At 35.7% G+C, this 22614-nt stretch overlaps 4 protein-coding genes across 5 annotated transcripts; 3 read left to right on the top strand and 1 right to left on the bottom strand.

Annotated features, from left to right (window-relative positions):
* Positions 1-39: 39 nt before the first annotated feature.
* Positions 40-5017, bottom strand: LOC117917180 (protein WVD2-like 4). Of its 2 annotated transcripts, none has more exons than XM_034833418.1 (12): positions 5005-5017; positions 3717-4346; positions 3261-3629; positions 3089-3150; positions 2898-2972; positions 1621-1723; positions 1462-1530; positions 1230-1340; positions 1032-1130; positions 831-929; positions 632-730; positions 40-519 (listed from the first exon to the last, which is right to left on the bottom strand). In XM_034833418.1, exons 1-12 carry the CDS (start codon positions 5005-5007, stop codon positions 322-324), a joined length of 1917 nt encoding a protein of 638 aa, XP_034689309.1. In that variant the 5' UTR covers positions 5008-5017; the 3' UTR covers positions 40-321. The 2 variants fall into 2 exon arrangements, with proteins under 2 accessions (XP_034689309.1, XP_034689308.1); XM_034833417.1 differs by having other exon boundaries at positions 1621-1726.
* Positions 5018-12398: 7381 nt separating this feature from the next.
* LOC117923701 (probable carboxylesterase 16) lies at positions 12399-15778 on the top strand. Its single transcript, XM_034842158.1, has 2 exons — positions 12399-13359; positions 14960-15778. The coding sequence occupies exons 1-2, from the start codon at positions 12710-12712 to the stop codon at positions 15495-15497; spliced, it is 1188 nt and encodes a 395-aa protein (XP_034698049.1). The 5' UTR covers positions 12399-12709; the 3' UTR covers positions 15498-15778.
* A 657-nt stretch (positions 15779-16435) lies between these two features.
* Positions 16436-18417, top strand: LOC117923021 (GRAS family protein RAM1-like). Its single transcript, XM_034841286.1, has one exon. The coding sequence runs from the start codon at positions 16442-16444 to the stop codon at positions 18032-18034; it is 1593 nt and encodes a 530-aa protein (XP_034697177.1). The 5' UTR covers positions 16436-16441; the 3' UTR covers positions 18035-18417.
* A 781-nt stretch (positions 18418-19198) lies between these two features.
* Positions 19199-22424, top strand: LOC117919872 (protein HHL1, chloroplastic-like). Its single transcript, XM_034837150.1, has 4 exons — positions 19199-19532; positions 20046-20183; positions 22077-22163; positions 22319-22424. Exons 1-4 carry the CDS (start codon positions 19269-19271, stop codon positions 22397-22399), a joined length of 570 nt encoding a protein of 189 aa, XP_034693041.1. The 5' UTR covers positions 19199-19268; the 3' UTR covers positions 22400-22424.
* Positions 22425-22614: the final 190 nt, after the last annotated feature.

Here is a 22614-nt window from a genome sequence, read left to right on the forward strand (position 1 = left end):
CTGCCTTAAGGAAAATGATGATTCAAGATCTGGTAGAAGTTAAGCATCAAAACAGCACAAACTCATACTGATTATACATTTAACAAACCCAGATGCATGGCGATGTCGAACCATCTATTTTCCTTTTTACATAATTTGCTATAACTCTTACATACCAATACAAAATTTTACTGCTAGCAAATGTTGAATGCAGCAATCAACACAAATTGCAATCACAAAGTTATTTTCTGTCTCCAAGATATGGAATTTCTAGGATGGTGCTTGTACTTTCACCAGCAGGGAAAATCAATATGTTCTCTATACATATGCTTGAAAGCACCCTCAAAGCTGGATATTTGGGGAGGCATTCTCTTGTGAATTATTCTTTGGTAGGAGTAGTTTATTCTTTTCTGTAGCAGGCTTGTTGGAGCTATCAGTTCTGGATGAAGGCACTCTAGGAGGCCTGGAGTTTGTGTCCTGGACTGCATTGGGAGTTGGCTTCCTCCCAAGTTTTGGGGAGCGAGGCCGTGTTGGTGGTGTCTGCAGGAAATTACAGAATAACAACGATGGCAGGCATATAAGCAAGATGACACCAGAATGGAGCAGAAAGAATTACAGATGACTAAGTTAACAAGACAGATGCTGATAATACCTTCTTTATGTGATTACCAGGCAAGTCTGTTTCATGACTAGAACCTGGTTTGAAGGTAATGCTGTGTCTCAGTTTTTTAAGCTCGCTCTCACCTTTCTCCTGCATATCATGAAAAATATGAAGGTGGTCACCCTTTCCATGGAGTGTATAAATTGCAATGAAGATAACAAACCACCGGATTACTAATAGGTTTAGTTACCTTCTTCATGTGATTACCAGGTGAGTCTGTTTCACGACAAGAACCTGGTTTGAAGGAAATGCTGTGTCTCAGTTTTTTAAGCTCGCTCTCACCTTTCTCCTGCATATCATGAAAAATATGAATGTGGTCACCCCCTTTCCATGGAGTGTATAAACTGCAATGAAGACAACAAACCACTGGATTACTAATAGGTTTAGTCACCTTCTTCATGTGATTACCAGGTGAGTCTGTTTCACGACAAGAACCTGGTTTGAAGGTAATGCTGTGTCTCAGTTTTTTAAGATTGCTCTCACCTTTCTCCTGCATTATCATGAAAATATGAATTTCACCTTTCCATGGAGTACAGTACAAACTGTAACAGAGACAACAAACCCCCAGATTACTGATAGGTTTAGTTACCTTCATCATGTGATTACCGGGTGATTCTGTTTCACGGCAAGAATCTGTAGTTGGTATGGCTTTGAAGGTAATACTGCGGCGCAGTTTTTTCAGATCAGTCTCGGGTTTTTCCTGCAAAACATGAGTATAAACTTTTAATGGGGAAAACCATTATAGGATCTATTTGCATTGGATTGTATGATTTGGCAAGTCTTAACAGCAGAGTACATAATATGAGTCATGGGAGACTGACCTTAGATTTTGTCTGCGGCTGCATTTTCTCTGCCTCCTTGGCATTCTTCTCTTCTAGTTTCTGAAAGAACTGGCATGGCAAGTGATCAAAATATCAGCAAAGTGACATCCTCATAGGCATAAATACTGATAAATAGAAATGGTTGAATCTGGGTCTTGCCTCTTTGCGTTTTGCTACTCTTTCTTCACTCCTGAATCTAAACGGAGAAGATATAATAGGAGACCTTGATTTGCTTCCGCATGCAACTGAAGGTTGTGGTCGCCTGCTAGACACAGTTGTCAACAAGAAATTATGGAAGTGTGCACAGTTTTCATCATTTTCCAGGAAAAGAACTCCAAAACAATTAGGGGAAGTTGCTCTATTTTGAAGGTGTTGGATGGATATCAATCTTCTTGTGCTGCAAATGGAGTAGTGGGAGAATTTTATAGGACCATTTCCTGGAATATTTTCCTAGTACCAAACATATCCTTCTAATTTTTATGGAGTGTTTAAAATACTAATGCACCTGACCAAGTTGCATTAGGTTTGCCTCTTGCTCAAGTCTAACCCAAATTAATAGACATTCAACTCTAACCCAACCCGATTCCTAACCTAAGATGCTCAACTCACTCAAGCCCAACCCATTCCCATCTTTTAACATAGGGAATTAAGTTCGGGTTTGATCGTGTTAGGACTTGGGTTGAAAGCATTATATTGATTAACATTTAAATAGTAAAACACATCATTTTGAGACAATAATAAATAAAACCTAAATATCTTTTCAGAAAAATAAAATAATACATAATATAATTTAATTTTTGATATTTTTTTTAAATATTTGAAATGATATATATAATATATTGGTTTTTTTTTTTTTTCTTTTTTTTTTGATAACCGTGGATGTTCGGGCCAGCTTATGCACACTTCGACTAATTCCACGGGGCCCTGAAGTTAACGATCGAGTAAACCTCCAGTGGCCCTGAAGGGACTCAAATTGGTGACCATTGGGAAGCAAACCCAAGGCCGGACCAGGCTCAGGTTTCCCAAACCAAGAGCCTAAGACCAATCTGAATTGAGTTTGGATTGAGAAAACTCAATCTAATCCAACAATTAAAAATATTTGTTCAAACTCTCTCAAACATAATATTGGATTAACGTTAGGTATCACCAACCTAGCCAAGTTGCACCTATATGCACCAATGAATATGAAAAACCCTATACAAAGGGAACAGAGCACACATTTATAACCGTTAGCAACTTAGCATAACCATTGGAAGTCTGATGGAGAAAAAATTTACCCAATGGGGCAAACCTAAAGAATCAGATAGGACACCCCCCTCAGCATCCCCACAAGTAATTTGAGGACGAAAATAGTGAAGAGAATGTTATCTTTGTACTCTATAATTTAGTGAAACATGAACAATCTGTTGGAACTGAAGTAGTTTGAAGTTTCTTACTCTGCCAAGAGTGACTGCCATTTCCCTTCAGCTGTTCTGTTCCCAGAAACTGACTGATCAAGTAGAGTTCTGGTCCTGTAAATAATACAGCTGACTATTTTAAGTGAAAGGAGTAAAATATTAGAAATTCTAACCATACAAAAATCAATAATTGTGAGCCAATTTTTGTGGGCTTCTATAAAGCCAAACACCTTCTATTTTCTGACTGAGGGGTTGTTGCTGAAGTATGCTTTGATATCCCACTCATGGATGCCTGCAGTTTGCATATGAAGCTCATGTTAGGTTTGCAGTGCAGTACATACATTTCCTAATAAAATACTAGTATATGTATGCAAGAGTATAAGTGGAATGGGGAGCAATTACCCTAATTGTTGTTCGTCTGGGAGTTGAGCTCTCTTCGGTTATTTTGGCAGCAATTGCATTAATTCTTGAATTTCTATTCTTTTGAAGAACAGGAGACGCCTTTTTGCTGGTTTCACCAGCAAGAGAGGCAAAGTTAATCGACATGTGAAGTGATTTTGGAGTAAACCTCTTCTTGTTCAGAGCATCTGGTGCAGGCTTCTTGGTGCTTGGACTGGCATTGTTTTCTTTTCTGACATGAGCCAAGGATGTTACTTTTGCAGGAGAAGCTCCAAGCTTGGATGCTCGGCCTTGAGCCAATGACTTAGAGGAAGATTTTGTTAGCTTCTTGTTACTCCTCAAAGCCAGATTCTTCTCCTCATCAGCAACCTCCTGCAGTATTAGTAACAGGCAGCAGCCAAATGAAACAGAGATAACACATTGCAAGCAAGAAAACATGGAATATTTCAACACATTTACCTTAAGGGGCATCCTCTCTTCTTCAACATTTTCAATCTGGTCTGAAAATTCAGTTTGAGCACGAGGACTCTCCTCTATAACAGTTTGTACTGTCACTGGTTCTGCTTCCTCTACTTCCTCTACTTTTACCTCTTCCAATTCAATCTTTTCCACACAATCAACAACTACCTGAGTATTGGGGGCCTCCTCTTGTCCCTCTGGTTCATCAATAATCATGGGGCTATTCTCTTTCAAAGTGTCCAATTCATCTGAGGAGCTATTGTGGATCTCATCCACAACTGTATTAGTATTAAGGGCTTCTTGTCCCTCTGATTCATCAATTATCATGTGACTGTTCTCTTTCACAGTGTCCAAATCATCTGAGGAGGTATTGTGAATCTCATCTAAAGCTTCTGGTTCCGGAAAATCATTAGCGGCTGCTTCTGCTTCGGCTGCTTTCTTGGCAGCTATTCTCTTGTAATGGGCTTCAAAATATGCTTTTTTCTGGGCAACAGAACCAGGCTTGGAAAATTTTTCAGCTTCTTCTAAGTAGCGGTTCTGAGAGAAAGATGACCATTTCTCCCATGCCAAGGATTCAGACATGAATCTCCCAAATGAGATCGAATCTCCTAGGGCACGGATGGCATCTCCCTATAATTAAATTCAGTATTATTATGATCAGTTTCAGGCTAAACACAGAGTTGTAAAGAAAGTCCCAATAATTGTTTGGTTCAGAAGAGAAAATTTTGACAGATACTCATTACAAGGCATATATCATAGTAAAGAAAAATGAAAAGATTCATTCAAGATGATGAAAGGAGAGCTAGGAAAAAAAAAGAAGAAAGAATGAATGCCCAAAAGAATGGACATGATCTGGAATCCAAACACCCGGAAATTTCTGTTTGGTTCTTGGGAAGAGTGAAACAGAAAAGGAAAGAAAATGCTTGAACACAGAAGGTTTCCTCTCTGAAGCATTTTCTTACCATTTCCTACTCTCCAAAATAAACTAAGGGTTACTCAAGAACCCAAAACACTAATAATGCTAATAATAAAAGAATCGTAAGAGGGCAAAACAATGAACTAAAATCTAAACTCATCAAGAGAAAATCAGAATTGAAAGATCACAAAAGGAAAATTTTCCAAATTTTGCTTTTCCAAGCATACCCAACGGAGGGTTGATCAAGAACCCGGACTGAGGGCAAGTCAAGAACCCAAAACAGATCAATCAGAGGGCAAAAACACATCAATAAAAACGGAAATGAAAGATTGGAAATGGGAAAATTTTGAAATCTAGCTTCTTCAGACATACCATTCTAGGATCACTGGAAACTATCAGAAAATGATCTTCTGAGACAAGCAGATTCACCCATTTTCTGTGCACTTTCCACCACTGAGAAAATCCCTCAAAAACCCCCTCTGATCTCTGAGTCTCTCCCTTGAAAACCTTGAAAAAGAACACTATTCACCTTCAAATTTGAATCAAAAGCTGTGTGAAGAAAAAGTTCAACTTTTGAGGGAGCCTTTGAGGTTTCTTTTATCTCTGGACACACAACGGCTTCTCTTGTCCCCAACGGTCTAATGCGAATATTCCTAGTTTTAAAAAAAAAACTAATTTTCCAATTTTTTCTTTTCTTAATTATCATTATTTTATAAGCGGGGAACCTGAGGTGCTTTCAACGGCTATTTTTCATTTATTTTGTTGCCTTGTTTGGAAATTTAAATTTTTAGGGTATTGATTAATGCAATATTTCAAAAATAGTTAATACATTTTCAATTATTTATTAATATTTTCTATAAAAAAAATAATTAAAACGCTTTAAAATTATTTAAAAAAAATCTATTTTTATAACAAATTCTAAACAAAATTGTTTTCAGTTCAAAATTTGTTAAATTTACTTTTTAAGTTAGGAAATTAATTTTATTTTAAAGAATGAAAAACTATTTAAAATACAATTCCAAACATATTCAGAAAGACTTGGTGTAATATCTGAAAATTTTATGTATAAACAAGTTATATCGGTTTTTAGCCTCATTGTATTTATAAACATTTGGATAAAAATTTTTATTTTCCTTCTAGGTTATGTTTGGTTTATGAAAAATTTGAGTGAAAATGTAATGGAAAAAAATAAAGAGGAAAAATGGAAAAAAAAAATAGAGAAGGGAGGAAAAGTATATAGATATTATTTTTCGTAAGATAATCAAATATAAGAAAATTATTTTCCTTTAACATTTTTTTTTTAGTATTTTCCAAAACCAAACATAACATTAATTTATTTTTTTGATCCCATTCTCTCTCTTTTCTTCTACTCACTTTTCTTAAAATTTAGATAAAATTTTGAAGTTAGTTTGCATTTTTTATTTTGTATAATTTAGGAAAAAATATAAAAGCCTAATTCTAATAAAAACTAAACTCGCAATAGAATTAAGATTTCAAATCCTAAGTTGGGCTAAACTAAAATATTAATAATTCTAATATATTAAAGAAACACAATCTTGCTTTAATCAGGATTCCTATATTGCCTTCATTAAACAAAACTTTTCAAATTTTATCATACCTATCATCTTCTTCAACTTCAGCAATGTTTTCATCTTGATTGACTTGTAAAATTTTGCAACATGATTTTCAGAAAAATATAAGTTAAGCATAATTTTCTTATTTTTCACTAACTCGTGAATATAGACAAATTTGATGTTAATGTGTGTTTTTTTTTTTTTTTTTTTAACGAAAAAAACGGGATTCTTGGTTAATATGATTGGTGATTTATCAGCACAACAAATCTTTGTGGGAACTTCTTGAATGTGTTTTAAGTTAAAAAGCATTTGACGCAACCATATTTCTTGAGTAGCACTACCAATACCTATCATACACTTAGCTTCTACTTCTGATAGAGCAACTACATATTAATTCTTTAATGACTATGAAAAACTCTCAAAGCAAAGATTAAATGCATAGTCCAAAGTGTTTTTTTTTTAAATTCTCCACATCACTTGCCCAATCAAATACCTTGTTATTTTATGCATAAAAAAATACCATCACTTGACATATCTTTAATGTATTATAGAATACGCTTTTGCTTCTTATAAGTGAGATTGGTGTAGAGACTCCATGAATTTGCTTACAATTTCAACTCCAAATACAATATCTAGTCTTATAGAAGTCAAATACCACAAACTCTCCCAATCATTCTTCTAAAATTTGTAGGATCAATCAACTCACTTGAGTTATCTTTTTCTAATTTCAATATTTTTCAATTAGAGTTAGAATAGAATTACATGATTCTATCTTGAATTTTTAAGTATATTACTTGTATACTTCTAAAAAATAAAGATACATTTATCTACTTGAATGACTTCTATAAAAAAAAAATAAGGCATCAATTAATCTCATATATTTCATCTCAAATTAACCAATCATTACTTTTGTTTTTTTTTTTTTTTTAAAATTTTGCAATCATCTTCAGATTATTACTAATGATAATTAAATCATCTGTATATAAACACACAATAAGAATGCCACCTTGGAAATTAGATTTGATATATAAAGGGTGTTCATAAAGACATCTTTGAAATTTATTCTTAATGACATATGTATCAATATGTGTGTATTATGCTCTTACTATATGCTTCAATCAATATAAGGTCTTTCTTGCTTATGAGCCTTTTCTTCTTCCCCTTTTATCACATATCCTTAAGGTTGTTCAACATGAACCTCTTCTTTTAGTTCACCATTGAAGAAAGTTGATTTTACATCAATTTGAAAAAAATTCCATTTGTTTTATGCAACAAGAGTGATAATAATATAAACAATGTTAAATTTAATAATATATGTAAATTCTTGAAAATAATCAATATTGCCTTGTAGTGATCGACTTCGCCACTTGTCTTGCACTTGGTTTTGTATACCCATTTGAAATCAATTAGCTTCTTAGGGAAGATTAATAAGCTCTTATATATTATTTTTCTCAATGGCATGAATTTTTTTCATACATAGTTTTAAGCTAATAATCATCTTTAGTAGTTTCCTTATAATTTAAAGGATCATAATTTGAAAATAAAACAAAATTCTTCAATTCTTCACCTATTGGGCCACTGTTATCACTAACCACATAATCTTGCAAGCGTGCAAGTAAGATGTGTTAATGTTATAGACACCTCTATAGGACACAAAATCATAATTTGTGCACTAGTAAGTTGCATACTTAGATTTTCACTTTGTTGTTTGAGATTAAGGTGAACATTTCATGATCCTTTGTCATTAGATGACCAATCCCATAATGTTAGCTCATAAAAAATCACATCACGACTAAAAATAACATTTTTGGTTTGTGGATTGTATAAGTTATAGCCTTTTGACACTTGACTATAACTAATAAAAATACACTTTTCATATTTATGATTATCAAGTTTTTTTGCGATGCATCAGACACATGAGCATATGTTATGCAATAAAACACCCTTAGATAACCAATGTTAGGCTTCCTATGACTCTAAACTTCTATGAGGTCTTTTCATAAACACTTTTAGTGGGACACCCATTTAATAAATGAACTACACAAGAAATTGCTTTGAGCCAAAAGACTTTGGGCAATTGTTTAAGTGCACTTTGTTTTTACTCATGAGCTTTAAACAAATTGAAATTTTTGTACGCACTTGCCTTTGCTTCAAGCTTTCCAACTAAAATTAATAAAAGTGATAAAATATCTATGATCTCTATTTAGGGGAACCTCCATCGAACATATATATGAATGAATCAACTTGAAAGGCTTCCTAGCTCTCCATGATTTTCGTGTAGAAAATGAGCTCTATGTTTTTTCCCCTTAAAACACATGTTTAACAAACCTCATTTGAAGAATTAATTAAAGGCAACCCAAAAACCATCTTCTTAGTAGAAAGAAATCTAAGACTTCCAAAATTTAAATGTCCAAAATGTGAGTGCTATCACCAATTTTTATCACCAATTATAAAATTAAAGTATGGTAAAATTTCAAAATTAATATTTAATAGAAATAAACGATTTTGTGTCATATTTACCTTTACTATTAGTCATTTGTTATCATCATTGATAGTACAAACACCCTTATAGATTTGCATATCACAACCTTCTTCTAAAAGTTGTCCTATACTTAATAGATTTTAATGAAAACTTGGACCATATAACATATTGGAGATAAAACTTTTGGATCTATCCTTCAATTTAATGGAAATCCTACCTCTACCCTTAACACATTTACAAGAAGAAATATAACACGTCAATTATGTCATATAGGCTTTATAAAATCTAAAGATGTCAAGCTTATTATGGAGGGAAATTCAAAATTTGATGGTGAGTGATACACAACTTTATTTACCCTTAATGTTATTTTAGATGTTGTAATTGGTTAGGAAATGAGAATTACAAAAAAATAGGACTTTAAGTCATGATAAAAAAAAAAAAGAAACAAATTGTCATGATCTTATGAAATCATGAGACTGATGGCTACAAATTAAACTTATGCGGTATGTTGCTACAATTTCCTAAGTGATTGCGACTATAGTTTTTTGTCATTATCATAAAAAAATATAACCAAAATAGGAATATTTTGTTACTTCACACTAGACTTGGTCACTACTCCATAAAAAAATGTGACCACAACAAATTCTCGCAATCTTATGAAATCATAAAGTCGAGGTATACAAAATTAAGCACATACATAGGTATTTTGCCATAGTATCCTAAGTGATTGTGACCATATGATTCCATTTTTTGTCATTGTCATAAAAACTATATCATAAGAGGAATATTTTATTGTTTCACATTAAACTTAGTCACTTCTCTGTAAAAGCATAGTTGATTAACCATTTACTGTTAGAATAAGCAACCATGACCATTTGTCCACTTATAATCATGATCATGTGAGTATTTATACACTTGTAGTCATGGTTAGAGTAGAAAGTGTACTAGTTGTCTACTCTAGGTCATATACAAGTTAATAAACATGATGGATTGTTAAAAATGGTATGCTCAATCACTTAACCACTAAATGTTACCTTATCATCATGGTCATAGTCACTACTAGTGATGACATTTTCATGGGTTATTTGGTTCACCTAGCCCAACTTGACCCCTATGAAGACAAGTATGGAAATATGATAACGGGGGATGAGATGAGTTTGGGAAACTTGAATTGAGTTCAGATCAAGTCTGGGCTTTGTACCTACCTACTTACCCACCTTTTCCTCTAAATATATAATTACAAAATTATCCTTTATATATTAGAAAATTCCTAAAAACTCCCTCATATAAATCTTGTTTCTCTAAACATTCACCCAAACCTTAGATCTCAATAGCTCTTTTCTACACATAGGTCTTTTTCCATATTTGCTTCTCCTATTCATTTTGCCTTAAAACCATACCACAAACTATAATAACACGATAGTAGAGACTTAAGAAAGTTTTTGTATTTTCTATTCAATTTAGTTAGATGATTACTACTAACCCTAAAAATCTCTCTAGTTTCTAATTTATTTTTCTTTGTTTTCTTTGTTTTCCTATTATTCCTATTTTTTTTTAATTGAATTCTTTTTTTCATTGTTTCTTTACTAATTTTATTTATGTTTAGAAGGGGGTAAGAAAAGAGATTGGTTGTTTGTTTCTTCTTAGGCATGGTTCCTAATAACTTTTGTTATCTAAGTAGTGGAGAAATCAAATTAAGACCTCTAATTTAAATTAATTAGATTGGTGCACCAAATTGTGGATGATAGATCAAATAATGGTAAAAGTTCTTACAAATTCAATTAGTTTTTTCCTCTTCTATTTGTTATTATTTGTCTAGAATTGGTTTATATAGTTGTTTTTCTCACTAATAAGAGCCAAATAATGGTAAAAGTTTTTATGAATTCAATTAGTTTTTTTTCCACTTTTGCTTTTTATTCTTTGGCTAGAATTGGTTTATACAATTGTTTTTCTCACTTATAAGAGTCAAATAATGATAAAAGTTTTTATGAATTGAATTAGTTTTTTTCCTCTTCTGTTCTTTATTCATTAGCTCTAATTGGTCTATCAATCAAGTTAATGAGAATTAAGCAAATTTCTAATACCTAAGCTCATGGTATCATAACCTCTTTCTTGATATTCTTCTAAAATTTATTCACAAGTTCTTGCCATTTTTTCTTAGCCTTCTATTGATACTTGTTTTTTCCCTTTAGATTTATCCCATCATGTTTAAAATATTAGAAAATACCCCTTTTGAAACTTGTTTAAACCATATTTTTGCCACCAACTTTGATAATTTTGCCCTTCATATTACAATTAAAAAACTAAATGAAAAGAATTTTTTGGAATCACTAGGATCATTTTTACGAGAATTAAGAATGTGAAAATTCCTTAATCATGTCTTGTTTGATTATCTAAATCTATGGGGAGAGGCCGTTCTTACATCCTCTTATTTGATTATCTAAACGCCAACAAAGGTCCTTAAGTTCAAAAGTCTTCTTAATATAGTCTCTCAAAACTTTATCTTCACACAAAAATTCCCACATATCTTCCTCTTAAATTCTTCAATTGCGTAGATTCATAAATAAAATAAGTGTAAGCATGATCTCCATGCACTAGACTATGTCTTTATTAGTTATTCACCTACCTAAAAAGTTTATAAATGCTATGGACCAATATATAAAGAAATCTTTGTTAGCATGGGTGTCACATAATCATACTTCATCGAAACCAAAAACTCTCGTTAGGGAGAATCATAATGAGGACGGTTATCTTTATGAGCCTACTTCACCAATTTATTGGCTTGATGAACCTAACTTTAGAGCTTACTTTGCCTTTGACCTAATTCCTATGGTATCACATAATGAGAAATCAATCTCAAGAGGAGAACTACTTCTAGAAGAACCTCTAAATGAGTTATGTATCAACTCAAGAAGGCAAAACTTTCAAAATGTTGAAAATTGTTCCTCTCTAATTTTCTAAGAGCCTACACTAAATTAGAGTACTTTGGAAGTTGCAAGTACTCCTAATTTTATTTATTTATTTTTACCAATTATGAATATATAAAATCTTATGTAAACCTTTAAATTTATTCCTTATGTATTTATGTTTATATTAAATTTGTTTTTATTAATTATTTATTATACATTATTATTTATGTTTAAAGTATATATAAAAGATTAAAAAAAAAAAATGAAGAGTAAAGTAATAATATGTAATCAACATATTAAAAAATAGGATCAAAGACGGTGTGACTTGAAGGCAACATGAAAAATCACATGGTATGATTGGTTTGACACATGAAGTTTGAAAAATCATGTGACATGGATGTTTCATCACATGGCAAGATTATAAGTATGATTATATAATTTTCTGAAAAGAAAGAAAAAAAAAGTTTTTAGGTAGTCTATGATTATATAATTTTCTTAAAAAAGAAAAGAAAAAGATTATGTAATCGATGATGACACGTGGAGAGAGATTTTTCAGCCCACACCTATGAGATAGGTGGCAAAATAGTAACATCTTGTTTGCTCCTTGGCGTCCTCGTCACACTTGCCTAATATTCATTTACATCTATCGTCTTCTTATATAAATCAGGAAACATCTCGTTTGCTCGGCTGGCGTCCTCGTCATACTATTCTAACATAAATATATTTATTTATTTACTTATATTTATCGTCTTCATTTATAAGTCTCGCATTTAAATAAATTAGAATTACATTCCAAACATGGGCTGGAGTGGACGCCTGGACTCCGTGTTTGCTGAAATAGTTCCGGCCGTCATCGCTGACACGCGCCAAAAATACTAATCCCATGAGGCATTCTCACCGTCGGATCATCCAGTCATCCTACAGTAGCCGCCCGATGGTGATATAATTATTGTATTGATTCAGGAAAACAGAACCCTCTTCTGTGTTCCCAAGTCCATCACGCCACCGCGAATTTCAATTCAACCAGTTTCTCTCCTCTTCTTCTTCATTGAATCTTGAAAACCCTAACCCTAATCCTGATTCTAATCTCTATGAACTCAATACATTGAGAAATGCCTACTGTAGCAGTGAAGCTGTACAGCTTCCTTTTCAAATTCACCGTCAAGCATCGACTCCAGAGCCGAATCGGGGCTTCTCCCGATGAGGCTGATCCCTCCGGCGTCACTTCTCGCCCGGAGGATGGTGTCGCCCCCGCCAACCCCACCTTCTCCGATGGCGTCGCCACCAAGGACATCCACGTGGACGATCCTCGCGCCTCCCTCTCTCTCCGCCTTTTCCTCCCCGAGACGGCGCTATCCGGCTCCGATTCTAAATCTAGGGTTAGGGTAAACAGGGATGACAGCTACGGCGGGTATTCGCCGCCGGCTGGTAGGAGTGGGCGAAGGTTGCCGGTGTTGTTGCAGTTTCATGGAGGAGGATTTGTGAGTGGGAGTAACAATTCGGTGGCGAATGATGTGTTCTGTAGGAGGATTGCGAAGCTGTGCGATGTGGTGGTGGTGGCAGTGGGGTATCGGCTGGCGCCGGAGAATCGGTACCCGGCTGCGTTTGAGGATGGGGTGAGGGCGTTGCATTGGGTGGGGAAGCAGGCGAATTTGGCGGATTGGAGCAGATCGCAGTGGAAGGTGGGTAGGGATACTATGAATGATAACTTTGGAGCTTCCATGGTTGAGCCTTGGTTGGCGGCTCATGGCGATCCTTCCAGGTATTGCATTTGATTCACTCATTCATTTTACGAACATGATTGAACTTTGAATAGATTTTTCAATTTGCTTCTTGATATATTCAGTGACATTACACACAATTTTAACCGAAATTTGCATCTCTTCATAGAAGCGCTTCGTACTTTATTTTCTTGAACTTACTAGTCAAGATAATATTGAGGTACGCTAGCATCTTCACAGATTGTCTGGAAAATAATTCTGGCTAAATTATCAATCTAAATATTGAACAATATCATGGCCAAAATGGTCAATAGAATCTGCTAATCTATTCCCATTTCAGGAAAATATTTTTCTTATCTATGGTTTTAGTATAGAAAATATGATAGAAAATCAAATTAAAATGATCTATTTTCAAGTCATTGAATCTTTACGGAGAAGAATTAAAATAAGCCAAATGTGTTTGAAGTAACATATATAAATAAATTATTGACTTTAATCTATTTTTTATTTTCCTTTGTTTTCCTTTCTTCATACTTTTCCTCTCTATTTTCTTTCTTTCGATTTTTCTCTCAAATTTTCCGGGAACCAATCATAGCCTTAGCTTTCTTGGACATATGCCCATGGTCTATAATATCACATGTCAGCTAATAACTTGAATATGGTACATTAAGGTGGTATTGTTACTAGAACCTTTTGAAACTCTATTAGACATGTAACTGACTATTTTGGAATTTTCTTGCACTATCCATGTCTTTGAACTGTCAACTCAGTTCCTTCTCTCAGGGATTCACATACTGCAATATGGGAAATGCATTACCTGTAAATTTTTCTCTTTCCATGCACTCATACATCTGTCATACCTCAGCTCTGGTCTTTCTTAAATTGGGCCCCAAACTTGGGTTAGGGATTTCAAGTTTTCGTGCTTGAGTATAAAACTGCTACAATTTGATTCCCATAATTCTGTCCAGCAAATAATTGGATTCCATGAAAAGAATGGAAGTGGGAAGGAATGTAAATTCAGGGCTTAATTCCATGACCACTGTTACTTCGATCTATCAGCACCACTGCCTTGACTACACCATCACAAAAACCACTATAGGTGAAAAGTTTCAAAAAATTTACTAGAACTGAACTCTTTCCTGATTGGTCACAATGAAACTGAACACTCCTCAGAATACCAGATTTCCTAACAGGCATTTCTGGCAACTATGTTCATCAACTTCATTCTCTATTTTTATTTTTCTTAAAAAAAATAAGAAAACAATGTGCATGCTTTAGGTATCTCTTTTTCCCCCTTTTTTATGTGCTAGAGAACCATCGCAATTTGATTGATGTGTAAAATTTCTTTGGTATTTTTCAATTTGGCCATGCCAAACAAATGATTGTGAATCAGTGGGGGCAACAATTCTCTGTACTCCATAAGCTATCGTTATAATTTCTTTGGTATTTGTCAATATAGCCATGCCAAACAAATGATTGTAAGTCAGTGGGGTCAACCATTCTCTGTATTCCATAAGCTATCTTTGTACTCATTATGCTTTGTTCTGTAAGCTATCTTTATACTCATTGTACTTTGTTATTTTGTTTTACATGTAACAATGCATCTTGAAGATCACTAACCCGGTCCTGCTATTGAAACAGGTGTGTTCTCCTTGGGGTGAGCTGTGGTGCAAATATTGCAGACTATGTGGCTCGGAGGTCTGTAGAGGCAGGCAAGCTTTTAGACCCTGTTAAGGTGGTGGCCCAAATTCTGATGTACCCTTTTTTCATTGGAAGTGTCCCCACAAAATCAGAGATTAAACTGGCTAACTCTTACTTCTATGACAAAGCTATGTGCTTGCTTGCATGGAAACTCTTCCTACCTGAGGAAGAAGTGAACCTAGACCACCCAGCTGCCAACCCTCTGATTCCTGGGAGGGGACCACCCTTGAAGTGCATGCCTCCAACACTGACAGTTGTGGCAGAGCATGACTGGATGCGAGACCGAGCCATTGCTTATTCAGAGGAGCTCCGAAAAGTTAATGTGGATGCACCCCTTCTTGATTACAAGGATGCTGTGCATGAGTTTGCTACCCTTGATGTGCTCCTCAAGACACCACAGGCCCAAGCCTGTGCTGAGGACATTGCCATATGGGTCAAGAAGTATATTTCACTCAGAGGCCATGAGTTTTCTTATTGACTATGCTGACAAAAAGGGGAATAAGAGTATTCGTAGAAGGAAAGGAATATGGTTAAACACCTATAGGAGCGGTTAGCTGATGTAAGTAGAGCTTTGCATAGTATCCCTTTCAGTGGGATGAATTTTAAAATGAGAGAGTAGTTTACTTGTTTATATCAAAAGCTTGTAGTATAGCATCAGGCTGTTCAATTTTCTTTGGTTTTCTCTTGTCATTACTGTAAAGATAAGCAATTTCTTTTTACGAGGGTGCAATTATTATGATCTGTGTGAACGTTCATTTATTCTTTTAGTCATGTTCTTTATGTCCATGTTGAAGGAGTATACTTTTACGAACAATTTGTAATCCCTCTGTACCCTGATTCTCCATGGCAGAACATACATAATGTTATTTAGATGTCAGTAACCCTATATTGGCTGCTCTGTGCACTATGTACATGGATTTGTATGTTGATGCACTGTGCACCTATATCAACAGCTTCTGAATACCATGGAAAGCCACACTTACTACATTGCAAGGACAAAATTGCCTTCCCTTGGAACCCAACAAGTCACACAAGAAATAGTGTCGTTTCATGTCCTGGTGTGCTCTGTCGTTTCATGTCCTGGTGTGCTCAGTTGAAAGGAAACAAAAACAAAGCAAAACAAGAGATGCTTACCGTAATTTAGAAAATGACAGTCATGTATAGTTAAAAGTAGTGTCCTAAGCTGAAGGGAACATGGGAAATGTTATTAAATTCTGAAATCTTAGGGATTCCACGAAGATGGCAAGGCATATCTGTGATTGCTCTATGCACAACATTGCTCTTGTAGCAAGAGAACTTTCAACCCATTTCTTTTTGCCTCCTTTGCTAAGATATATATATATATATATATATTTTTTTTTTAAATTAATATTTCGGTCTTGGAATCTTCACCTGAACAAGATAAATCTCCTTGCAGAGTCAATGGGTGTCCTTCATTGCATGTACTTTGATACAACTGAAAATCAGATGGCTCATGACCTCTATCTGCCAACTGAGTTCCACAATGGTGAGAGGAGAAATGAGGCGAGTGCTCTTAGTCTCAGTCTATCGGCCATGGCTGGCTGTCCCTTCCCTTACCTTGCCACATTGATGGACATTTCTTCCACCTGGTTCATTCCCTTCTCAGATGCAACTAGAAACCATAAGAGGCTAAAGCGGGGACTAGGCACTGATCAATCCATCAGGAGTAATAGCTATAGCAGTCTTTATGATGATGGTTGCAATGGGAGAACAAATAGCTTGAATAGCCTGCTGGGACTCCAGTATCAGGATCATATATGGGGCAATGCTCAGAGGTACCTTGCAGTTGAGGCAATAGAAGTAGATGCTGCAGCCATGTTGGGGGGTGGGGTGGACGCAGTCCTGAAAGAAGGGAGCGATGATGGGATGAAACTAGTCCATCAGCTCATCACCTGTGCCAAGGTTGTGGCCTTCCGAGACAAATCACATGCCTCTGCATTACTATCTGAGCTTCGGGCTAATGCCCTTGTCTTTGGAACATCATTTCAGCGAGTTGCTTCCTGCTTTGTCCAAGGACTCTCAGACCGTCTCTCTCTGATTCAGTCACTTGGGGCAGTTGGAGTTGGGGGCTGCACAGTAAAAACAATGGATGTTACCCCAGAAAAGGAAGAGGCCTTCCGCCTTTTCTTTGAGATTTGTCCGCAAATTCAATTCGGTCACTTGGCAGCCAATGCATCAATATTGGAAGCCTTTGAGGGAGAGAGTTCAGTCCATGTTGTGGATTTGGGCATGAACCTAGGTTCACCCCAGGGCCAGCAATGGCGCAGCCTAATGCACAGCCTAGCCAACCGGGCAGGCAAGCCACCTAGCAGCCTCCAAATAACTGGTGTTGGAACCGCTGCTGAATGCCTCAAAGACATCATTGATGAGCTAGAGGTCTATGCAGAAAGCTTGGGAATGAACTTCCAATTCTCAATGGTGGAAAGCAACTTAGAGAACCTTCAACCTGAAGATATCAATCTCCTTGAAGGGGAGGCTGTTGTTGTCAATAGCATCCTTCAGTTGCATTGTGTAGTGAAAGAAAGCCGAGGGGCCTTAAATTCGGTTCTACAGAAAATACGCGAGCTATCACCAAAGGCTGTGGTTCTAGTTGAGCAGGACGCAAGCCACAATGGGCCCTTCTTTCTGGGGAGGTTCATGGAGGCATTGCATTATTATTCAGCTATCTTTGATTCACTAGATGCAATGCTGCCTAAGTATGACACGAGGAGAGCCAAGATGGAGCAGTTCTATTTTGCAGAGGAGATTAAGAACATAATAAGCTGTGAGGGGTCAGCTAGAGTGGAAAGGCACCAAAGGCTTGACCAGTGGCGCAGAAGGATGAGCCGTGCCGGGTTTCAATCATCGCCTATGAAGATGATAACAGAGGCCAAGCAGTGGCTAGAGAAGGTTAAGCTTTGTGACGGTTACACCATTGTGGACGAGAAGGGGTGCTTGGTTCTTGGATGGAAGTCTAAGCCCATCATTGCAGCTTCTTGCTGGAAATGCTCCTAAATCAGATCACGAGCTTGCCCAAATAAAGCTGATCATCAGACCATTGCAGCTTCACTGTCACAAAAACTAGTGTGATCCATGGAGAATAAGAAGACCGAAGTGTCTATAAGGTCAGACTTCTGAAATAAAGAGAAAAGAGTATGGTGGGCATGTTGAGCTCAAGGATCCTTGTTTCAATAATTCTCAAGAACATGTAGTGAAGCAATCAGTGCTATTGTAAAAATTGCTAACATATAAATCTAAGCTTTTGAGCTAAATAATAGTTACAAGCTTCAATCTCATCCAATTGCTTGTTTGGTGCTGCTGATGATAGATTTGCTAGGCATGTAGGTCCTTGAAAAGACAAAGAACCAGGGATGAGTGTAGTCTCAGATAAATGTTGTCTTGAGGAGAATATGAATATCTTGATTGATACAAATGTTGAATTTCATAAAAAATATATATCCATATTCTCAACAACAATCAATTGGTTGTTACATGATGCTACCAAAATAAGCACTCCCAAACAGTGGCGGAGCCAGCAATTTCATTCAAGGGAGGCAACTTGTAACGCATATATGGACCTTAATCTAATGGTCTAGATTTGTTATTGGTTCAACATTTAAATATATGCACATTTATTTATGGATTATTTGATTAAAAGGTCTCTTAAAACCCAATTTTTGAAATTTGACATTTCACCCTTTTTTTTTTGCATCATTCGGATAAAAATGTCCTCATTATATTCTTGTAAAAATAACAATTTTTTTTTTAAAACCTACATGTAAATACTTGAAATAGAAAATGACATTTATGTCAGAAATGAGTTACTTTTCTAAAAAAAAGATAAGATGAATTAGATTTTCGATTTTGAGATTATTTCATCATTTTTAACCAAATATTCCTTTATTTATATACACTTACAAAAAGTTGAGATTGCAAGCTCTATAGCATCAAATCGAAGTCTTAGAATTTTGGAATATTGTAATATTGTAAAATGACCCAATAGTTTTACCTAAAGAAACAAATTATCAAACAACTATTTTCCTTAAAATCATTGTTCACCATACAAAACTTCATTGCAGTGCCAACATACTGGTGCCAAGTGTATGGTGGATAATCCCAAAAGGTAGAAAGAAGAATTGTGGGCGTATGGATAAGAAAAAATACATACGCTTTTGATGAGATGGCTCCTCAGTCCTCACCCACCTTCCACTTCAAAGTACACGACGCGCACTGAACCCAGAGGAAGGTAATGGAGGTGGTGGGTTTGTCTCTGAACGCAGCGCTGGTTCGAACACCCTTGTCGAATTCTAGAGCAAGTGAAGATGGGTTCATTAAGCACTCGATTTTCTCTACTCGAACCGTACCGAAGTCCCAGAAGAAGAGGGCGTTAGTGGTGGAGGCCAAGGGGAAAAGGGGCATGCAAGGGCGTCAGTTCCAGCGTCAGCCTCCACCGTTGCCCAAGATTGAGGACGATGGCAACCCCAAATTCGTCATCTTCATCCGCATGGCCAATGTTTGTACAACCCCTTTTCTGGGTTTACTCTGAAAAGGATTTACTCTGTGTTTGTGTGTGTTTTGTTTCCTACTCAGCCAAGCCAAAATGGGAACTGATTTCTTTGCTTTTTCCATAGCTCGTGAGCGACCTAGCTGCGAATTGCTTGTTTGAGCTGATGGGGGCTTGAATAGCAAGCCAAAATGGAATTAATTGTGATTCAAATGTCGATTTGTTTGCTTTTTTTTTTTTTTCCCACGATTTTTCAGCAACCAACCAACCATTTATTGTTTTAGTTGATGGATATGCATAATTCTGTTCCTGGAGTAATTTTGATTGATGAGTAATGAAACTTTTTTACAGTAAAGTATCCTTTTCCCCACAATTTCTCGGCAACCAAACAGTGCATCGCTCGTTCTTTTTGATAGTTTGCATAATTATGTTCTTGGAGTGCATTTGATTAATAGGTTCTTGAAATTGAAATGCAATAGATTATCATAATACTTGCTTCTCTGTCTTGTGGTGCTTGGGCAGGTTTATCTTTGGTACCCACTGAGTCTGATAACTGGGGGAACTACCGCAAAAATCATGGTTGCAGCAAAAGATAATTTTCTGGGAAAATATATCTACAAAGACACAATTGCAAGAAATCTTGCTGCAGTTATCTACAAAGTAAGTTCGCCTCTTCCATGTGCTTTTAATATATTTGCTCGTTTACTTATAAAAAGAAAAGTTATCTACAGAAAAGTTTTGTTTTGACTGAGATATAGTATGTTAGATTTATAACCGGCTGTTGTATCAAAGAAATTTATGTGTTACGAATGTGTTAATGAGTCATCTTTGTTTTGGTTGGTTCCTGTATCAATTGTTTTGTTATGTGATTCTAAAGGATGGGGGTTTATGTTGCTTCTTTCCTCTTATGCTTCCTTTTTCTCTTTTTGGATTTTTAAGGAATTAGAATGGTAATGAGAAGGAGAAAAACACATCAATTATGTCAATACAGGGTGAATGGTTATGCAAGTTAATTCTAGGGTGTTTATATTTTCACCCTGCTTGTTTATTTGGATTTTATGCATGCTTCTGATGTTGAGACTTGAAAAATCAAGAGAAAAATGCTCTGTCCTTACCATGTGATCTGAGTAAATACATAGTTTTAAAAGGCGTGCTTTAAGTGCGGCTAGGCTCAAGGCACAACCACTAAGTGCGCCTCGGCTCAAGGCACAACCACTCCTTAGTTATAGTGCTTTGCTTGCCAAGACATTCACCTTATTGAAAAGGCGCACCTTGTCAGCTTTACTCTTCCTTTTTAAACATTTTTAGTCTTGAAATTTCTAATTATATGTTGAAATTTATATAATTTCATTACTTTTTTTTATTGAATGGTTCTTTTAAATGTTTTGAATCTTAAATTTTTTATTAATTGGATTAGATTTTGAATCATATTTTACAAAATTGATGTTCATCCTAAGTTACATTTCAGTTCATTTAGGTGTGTGCCTTGTGATGTGCCTTGCACTTAAACTATAAGAGACTTTTGCACCTTAGGCGTGCCTTGCGCCTTTTAAAACTATGAGTAAATATTTGCACAGCTATCCTTGTTGATCAGAGGTGTCAGCTAGCCTGCTGGTAGAATCTCTAATGGTTCTAAATGAAACCTGTGATTGCATCCTGCCTTCACTAGGGTTGGCTTTTGTTTTTGTTTTGCTCTATTGGATGGGTTGAGGGTGGCAGTGGAGGTGGGGTTGGGGTGGAATAGTGAGTGTGTGTGTTGATGGGTATGAGATCCTTTTCTCTACTAGTTTCCAGTAATTGAGCCTCATTTGATTTAGAATACATAGGTTATGGTCTATGGTTCAACTGAAACGAATCAATAGAAGGAATTTAATTTTGGTGAAGCTAGGAATGGTATAGAGGAAGCCATTAATTGATGACCAACAAATGCCTAAAAGCCACCATTTTCATTATGTGAGTTTGCTTGTCATAAGAAAATTGAACATAATGCCTCCTAAAATTACACTCAAATAAGTGCTGTTGAGAAGAGCTTTTAGAGTTCCACTTGAGATTCATGCCTATCAAAGTTGAACATGAAACTTTATAAGATCAATAAGGCCATTCATGCCCCATGGTGGTAATTACTAAATATTCAACATTCAAGAAAATACTTGCTCATGTTGAACGAGGATGTTGAGATGGATGTGTTGGCAAATGGGTGGAAGCATTTCTGACCAGTTTGAAGAGAGGTACACTTGTTGCTATAGTTGTCTCTGCTTGAAGCCACTTTTATTGTATTGTTTTGTCTGTGAAATGATTGATTTTGCACAAACAAACCCTTAGTTTAATGTTTTATCTTCATATTTCATGTGTATGGATTTCTGGCCATGTTAGGCATGTTGGCTATCCTTGATTAAGAGGGAATTTCCTTGTGATGTTTTAAGTGTGAATCAAACAATGTGTTCTGTCTTCGGTCAAACCAACTATGAATCTTGTGTTGTCATTTATATTACCCGCGTCATTGTTAATCTAATTCTCATGCATTACTGACAGGCTGTAATATAATTTAAACAGGATGAGAAGGAGATACAGAAGACAGCGTTTAGGCAGTATCGTGTATTGCGGTCAGCTAAAGAGTTCAGATATGGCTACAAACTTGTTGTAATGCTCCTATAATCTTTATTTTATATTTACAGCTTTTTATGATGTTTGGTTTTGTAGTTTACCAAAACCTAGCTAGAATCTTATCTACACAAGTATGGTGGAGAGTTTCTCGGCCACTTTATTAGCTGAATTTTCATGGGCTGAATGTGCAGGAAAATAACAATGTGAGATCTGCACTTTCTACCACAGATGTCATTGAGGTGAGAATTGATTTTTGGGCATTCATTATCTAAGATTTTAGAAGTTTGCAATAGATTTTAGAGGAAAAGATATTCAGATTGTGTAGAAAATAAGAATATTGATGTGATAAACTTAACATATAGAGGAGTTGTGCCCTTGATCTGTGAAGTATCGACAGGAACTAATAGTGCAAGCTTTTGAAATGCGTGAATAGATCAAAGCTAAGAACTTGAATTGCACCCTTCTTTCTCACCTAATTTTTCAATTG

This window comes from Vitis riparia, chromosome 1 (genome assembly GCF_004353265.1).
Source record: "Vitis riparia cultivar Riparia Gloire de Montpellier isolate 1030 chromosome 1, EGFV_Vit.rip_1.0, whole genome shotgun sequence".
NCBI lineage: Eukaryota > Viridiplantae > Streptophyta > Magnoliopsida > Vitales > Vitaceae > Vitis > Vitis riparia.